Here is a 7,197-nt window from a genome sequence, read left to right on the forward strand (position 1 = left end):
AGATGGTTTTGAACGTTGTTGTTAATATTTTGCATTTTATTCGTTGGGCAATTGGGAGCCAGTGGAGGGATTGGCAGAGTGGAGTGGCAGACACTGAACAGTTGGTAAGGTGGATGAGTCTGGCATGATAGACTGAAGGGGGATAGTCTGTTTAGTGGTAGGCCAACAAGGAGGGAGTTGGCATATATGGAATTTGTGCTGCTGTATTAATCAATACTGAAAATATTTATTTCCAGTGTTTCTAGAATATTAATCATTTCAACACATCTTATTTTTAAGGTTTTTGAACCCGTGCTACCATAAATATGTGATCACTGAAATGCCATTCCAGGTGTAAGGAGACTTTCCCTGCTGAGTCCCTGCTAGATGTGTGCAAAACAACAGTTCTGCTCATGGTGGCAAAGATCAGATCTACAACTCAACCACTATTTGTTTGCTTAACAAATGTTGCAATTTTGTGAGGTTGAGCTTTATTGGTTTCAAAAGACCATTTAATGGAGGAGAACATGATGTGAAACATGCTTGTGATCTTACACATCTTATCATGCACAAAAATTCTAGGTACTGTTTGCTTTAGTTTCCAGTTCCTCTTTCACAATAATCCATCATGTGGACTGTGCATTTTGTGTCGATATTTACAAAAACTAAATTTCTTCCTGAGATACACAGACCAATGTACACTGTGATATAAGTTCAAGACCAAACTATACAGGACATTGTGCAAGCTGGTTTATTTGCACATCAGCAAATAGAAGTTCATACTGTGTTATTCAGGTTAAAGATTACAATAAAGCCTCTAAAGTGCATAAGAACTTTCTTAAATGCGTTTTAATCCTTGTGTAACTCTTTCTCATAGGTAAAGCTATAGATAAAGGCAAATAAATTGCTAATTTTGGAACAATAAGCTTAAATCTCTCAAATATAACTCAGTGGGGGAAAATTCATGAAAACTGGAGCATACAGTTTTCTTATGGCAACCAATCAGCTTCTCTCTTAAGTTTGTTCAGTTAAGCTTTGAAAATGAGAGAGAGAAGCTAATTGGCTGCCATGGGCTACTGCTCCAGATTCCGTTGGTTCCAGTTTTATGCTCATTATTTGCTAGAATGATTGTTATTGTTTTAGCTGTCATTGGCTTTTACTGTAGAAAACAAAATGTGATATTTTAAATAATACTACTACAATGTACTATAGCTCAGTAAGCAGAAACAAGTTTGAGCATTAAGCAAAAAACTTTCTGTAATGGAAGAGCTGTTTAGATCTCTTAATATAACCTATTCAAACTTTTGTCTAAATTTATAAAGCTGGGGGGGGGTGGGCTGCTGATAAGAAAATTAGCCAATCCCCTTAACTAGTCACTAAAATTAATTTCATTGAGATCCTTGGGAGTTTTATATATCCCTGCCCCCTGTTTTCTATGACTTGTTAAGAAGGAGGTCTATAAAGAGTCTATTTTTCAACACTTCGGCTGCATTCACACCTAAGCATGAGGATAGCCAGGTGATTTAGAGGTAATTCATGCACGTATGTACATGCATTTTTCAAGTGTTTTTTCAATGAACTGCTTGCAGTATAGGGGCAGGACTGAGTGTTTTTGGCCCATAGACTTTTACATGGGAAAGCCAGAAAAACACATGTAAACACAGGCTTTTCAAGAGTTTTTCAGGCACTTCCAATATCGCAAAAGTCTATAAGGCCAAAACATTCAATTCTGCCTGAAAAGAAGCTCATGTACTTTTTAGAGGTACATGTGGTTCACTTCGAGCGACATAAAGTTCAGCTGTGAACAGGGGTCATTAAAAACAATGGGATTTCTTCTTGATGAGTGCTGTAGTGCTTTGGCAGTTGAGCTATAAAACATCTCGGTGGGAACGGGGCCTCAGGTTAAAGTGTACATCAAACCTTTATTCTAGTTCTGGATAAATGACTATCCAAAGCTCCCTTACAGAGGTTTTCCCTTCCTTTTTTGTCAACAATGATTTTACTTGAAAGAAAGTATGAAAACTCTACAACAGGGAACATGCATTTCCCCTCTCCTTATCTTAGTTATAGTAGGGGGGTTACATGTAGTTCCCAGAAGCTGGGAAAGCTGGTAACATTTTTCACAAAGTTACAAGGACACTGGAATTCTGGCACTATCTAAAAGGTATTTTTCTATAGTGGCAGAAAATGTACTTAGCTTGAAAAATGAAAACTAATGCAGCCACATACAAGGACTGGCAAGTTGCAATGTATTACAATTTTGTTCTTGCGTTAAGATATGCCAAGAGTGCCAATACTTATGAAGCTTTGACACATGTAGACAGCATGTGGCGCTAGGTCATGAGGTTGGAGACACAAATCATTTCCTAAATATGAATTGTAGGCAGATATAAAGATTACTTATTTAATTTACATTTACCTTTATTCTGTCCTTTATATGGGGTTCCAACTCATCCATGAGTTGACCAAGATCCTAAAAGAATACAAAGACAAAAATTTAGAGTTAGTCCTGTTTTCCAGAGCATACAGTAACATTTACCAGCATATATGTTGTAGTTACTTAGAAAATTTAAGTCATGTACCATAGCAGCTGTATCATACATCTAAAATGGGGCTCCCCCAATGTGCTAAGTTATTAATGTTTAACAAAAATCCTTGAAAGGAAAAAAAAACCTCTAAATAATGTCAAAGGGAAGAGGTCTACTATGTCAGATCCCCCTCTATGTTTTATAGCTGATACCTGGGTGCATTAAAGTGACACTAATCTCAGGAGTTAACTCTTAAAAATGCTTTCAAGTACTTTAACTATTAACAAAAATGTATCTTATTTGTGTATCAGGAGGAGAACATGCAAACTGCATTCAGATAACCAAGACCTGGAGCTGCAAGGAAAGACTACCACTAAAGCTATCCTATTACTAATTCACACCTATTTATTATGATGCATTTAGGTTTGTTGTGAATTTCAGACTTATTATTATTATATTATAAATTATATTATTATTCCTAATACAAATCACAGCTATGTACATGTTATATGGAAATTGCACCAAAGAAAAAATATATTTTATTAGTATTATATTGTGCCCACATTTACTTGACATACAGGTCACGTTGGCCCTCAATCTCTCAAAAATATTTGAAGCCTCATATTTAGGTTTTGTTGTTTATGAAAAAAAAAATACCCACAATAGTACAACATCAGTATGACATGGCTGTGCATAGCAATCTAGTTCTGAAAGGCATAATACTTTACACACAAAGATTTGTTTCTGATAGAAACATAGAAGAGTGTTGGCAGCAAAATACCAAGTGGCCCACCCAGTCTGCCCCTTTTTGATTTTGATTTTCCTTTTTTTAACATGTGTAGAACTATTTTTTTTTGTGTCCCAAGTATGTTTAAATGCACTCACTGACTCACTAGGTTTGCTGGATGTCTGTTCCAAGCATCAACTAGTCTTTTGGTAAAATAATACTTTGTACAGAAAGAGTTGAGATGATGCTTGGAAAAGGTAACCTCATTTTTTCTGGGAGTCAGTATTATGATGGGTGGTAGGCCTGACTGCATTTACTTAAGAGATCAGTGAAGAACAACAGAGGTCTGTGGTCTAGTATGAAACTTTTGTTGAGGTATATGTCAATCTGGTGTGTTCCACAATTTACATGCACTCAAAAGAATTGTAAACAAACCACTGCCTTATAATGATTTTGGAAAGCAATTTAAATTAATCATTACTTCAAGGAGTTGGGTTTAGAATACAACACTAATAAAGTGTCTAAATGTTTTTGTTAGTAAATAGCCACACTCGGGGGGTGGGGGGGATTTATCGAAACTAGAGCAGACAAAAACTCGAGCAGCTGTGCATGGCAACCAATCAGCTCCTCTCTTCAGTTTGTTCAGTGAAGATTTGAAAATGAAAAAGAGAAGCTCATTGGTTGCCATGCACAGCTGCTCCAGTTGTTGTCTGCTCCCACTTTGGGGGAGCAGACAAAGTGGGAGCAGACAACAACCGACTCTATTCTATGTATATAAGAACATTAAAAATGTGTCTTTACCCTGTTGTAATTCCTTTTAAAGCAACCTGTCAGGATATCTATTACCTATCATAGCTAATGTTTCCATCCAGAAGTAGAGGCCATCATAGCTCATCTGTGGACTTCAGCTCTAGATCCTGGGCATTTGTACCACTGCCCATTATGCATTGTGCATGTCCTGCCCTATAACTAGTGCTACTTCCAAATGTGCCACAATGCCAGCTAGGGCAGACTGGATACCTCACTGGCCACTGGTTCTACAGCTGTCCCAACGGACTTTCTTTAATTGGCAGTAATACTCCAATGCCTATAGCACCAGAGAAAGATTTAATTTCTCTGACTATCCTAAATTGTTCATTGCTGATTGTTACCCCGTGAGCTACGTTATTATAGTCCACATGTGTTTCAGCATTTAAATATTAAAAAATATATATAACGTATATGAAAAATAAAAGTATAATTAAAATAAAAATCAACAACAAACAATTATGAGTGTGGGTAAGGCTGCAATTGTGCTAAATGCCTTTTCCAAGTTAGCACAGAAGTCTTACCATTTATAAGAAGGTCAGGATTACCTCCAGAACCAGGCTGGCTTAAGTTGCCAGAAGATGGTGGGTAGACATCAAGCTAATGCAGGGTTTCCCAAAGTGGTTCAGTTGCCATGGGCCCATGGGACTACCCAAGGGCTGCATGAAATGGCTGGGGGTCAATAAATGATGGCAGGTTGATTAAGGTCAGTTTATATTTTGAGGTCGCTGTAGAGCTACACGAGTATTAGGGCAATGTAAATACTGTTGTTAAAGACCCCCAGCTATTTAGTGGTTAAGCCATTTCTACCTGTTTTCCAAATGTGTACATTGTTGAAACTGGTTTTAGCCATGCAAATGCAACTCGAACTAAGCTGTAAGCCTGTAAGGGAGTCACTTATGACTAAAACTCACCAATCCACAACCAAATATCATTGCCCTTATTGATGCTCATGAGATGGAGTCTACCATTAAATCCTATAATTTTCATATTTGAAATGTTAACTTTGTAATGTTATTATTATTATTATTATTATTATTATTATCATCTATTAAGATACTACTAAAAAGTATTTAACAAATTATGTTCATATTATAAATGTTTGAGGATCAATTAACAATCTGAAACTCCATAAAGGGGTCAGTGAGCTGAAGAGTTTTGTGACCCCTGAGCTAATGTAAACCCTTAGAATATGCAGTCTGGGCCTTGGTAATTATGGTCTTTATCAACTACACTCATCATAGCATTTTACACTTTGCAAATAATAGTTTATAAAGTGACCTGGAGCAGGTAATATTATTCCATGGCAATAGATGTAAACACTTATTCAGGTACTTGCCATAGAAATAGCTCAATACATGATAACCTATCACTCTGTTTATCCACACCAGACTATAGACAATGATGCCATTCATTAAAACAAAAGCCATTAGGCCTGATTTTAAAATCCGAGTACATGCATACAGTAGCTTACACTAAATGGTTTAGATAGAAAAGAGAATGCAAATTGTACAGCAATACTCACAGCAGCATCGGGGAACTCCTCTATGTACAGATCAAATCCCCTTATTTCAGCAGAGAATAAAAGCAACAAAAGATAAAGGAGATTCCCCATGATTTCCAATTGCCAGCCAGAGATCCCTCTGGCCTCCAGCAATAAAACTTTCTTCAAATGAGGAGAAAGATGCTTTCCAGTGGGGTTTATAACTTTTTTTTTCTAAATCTAAAATGATAAACTTTGTTCTGTCCAGTGCAAATATTTGCCATGTAGAAGAAGTCACAGCTAGGACAGGGACTGAGAGGTTGTGCAAACATGCAGTTTTTAGTTTATCATTTGATGATAACCACGTACAGGGATGTTGTCTTTGCATCTTTCCCTTTTTACTTTGAAGTTGATTTTTAATCTTAACATTCAAATAGAGACATCAATACATGGAAAACAGCTGGACCGGTGCACCTTACAACCTTACATTGAAAGGCCTGTGTAGTCTTTTCAATGTAATTTTTATAAATATAAAAGAGATCAGATGAATGTAAATAAACACATCAGTCTGTGTAAATCTTTTCATAAACTATTTTCTACATATAGTTTGTCATGTATGTACTGTACAAGGAGGTAGCCATATTCTCTTACTGTACACAGTGGCATAGTGGTTAGTACTTCTGCCTTGCAGCACTGGGGGTCCCCAGTTCAAATCCCAGTCAGGACACTATCTGCATAGAGTTTGCATGTTCTCCCTGTAATTTTGCGGGCTTCCTCTCATGCTCCAAAGACATGCTGGAAGGTTAATTGCCTCCTGTCTAAATTGTCCCTCGTATGTACGCATGTGAGATAGGGACCTAAGATTGTAAGCTCTTTGAGGGCAGGGTCTGATGTGAATGTGCACTATGTAAAGTGCTGTGTAAAAATAGTTGGCACTATATATATACAAATAATAAATACACACAGCATCTGCTACACAATGGTTGTGTTTTTACTGCTTCTTCACAATGCAAGTCATTACTTGATTACAAACAATGCACATAGGCAGGAAAGTGTCAAAGTCATAACAAAGTAACTGTAAGGCAAACAGTAGTAACTCAAAGTGCTCAAAGGATTTGTATATCTGTCCATTCAGTTCTGAGATTTAGACAGCCAGCTACACAGGCCTGTCTACAGTTCATTAACAATTACAAGCCTTGATCCTCCCATTTGGTGACTGGGAAGTAAAAGGAGAAGCAGAAGGGGATTATTCACAAAGCTGCCGAAGGCAGCCGAGTGAATAACCCAGCCGAAGTGAAGTGAGCCGAACGCTGTTTGGCTGTTCACTTCTGGCTTGTACGGCTGATTTCAGCCGTATACCGGCTGAAATCAGCCACACATCGGCTGCCTTTGGCTGCACTTCGGTCAGCCGAACATGCTCTACATCTGGATTGGCTGAGCCAAAGCTCGGGCAGCTCACTCACTGCCGTTTGCCCCAATTGTCATAGGGGCCAAACGGCAGTGAGTGAATAGCTCTGTGGTACCGAGGAGAATAGAAAATCAATTAAAATAGTTGGTGGGGAAAAAAAAGGTTGAAAGAGTTTAAAAATGTAAATAAATACTAAAATTTTAAAATAAATAAAGATTTAAAAAAAAATTATAATTAAAAAAAACAAAACAGTTGGGTGTGGGGG

The 7,197-nt window shown here is 37.4% G+C and overlaps 1 protein-coding gene across 1 annotated transcript in view; it reads right to left on the reverse strand.

Annotated features, from left to right (window-relative positions):
* Positions 1–7,197, reverse strand: part of ITIH2 (inter-alpha-trypsin inhibitor heavy chain 2) — a 61,354-nt gene that overhangs the window by 41,448 nt on the left and 12,709 nt on the right. Inside the window, exon 2 of the mRNA XM_018566177.1 lies at positions 2,399–2,452. Within this exon, the coding sequence (XP_018421679.1) occupies positions 2,399–2,452 (54 nt within the window). The remainder of the gene's footprint in view (positions 1–2,398; positions 2,453–7,197) is intronic.

Source organism: Nanorana parkeri, unplaced genomic scaffold, assembly GCF_000935625.1.
Source record: "Nanorana parkeri isolate BGI_ZX_2015 unplaced genomic scaffold, ASM93562v1 scaffold27, whole genome shotgun sequence".
In the NCBI taxonomy this organism is placed as follows: Eukaryota; Metazoa; Chordata; class Amphibia; order Anura; family Dicroglossidae; genus Nanorana; species Nanorana parkeri.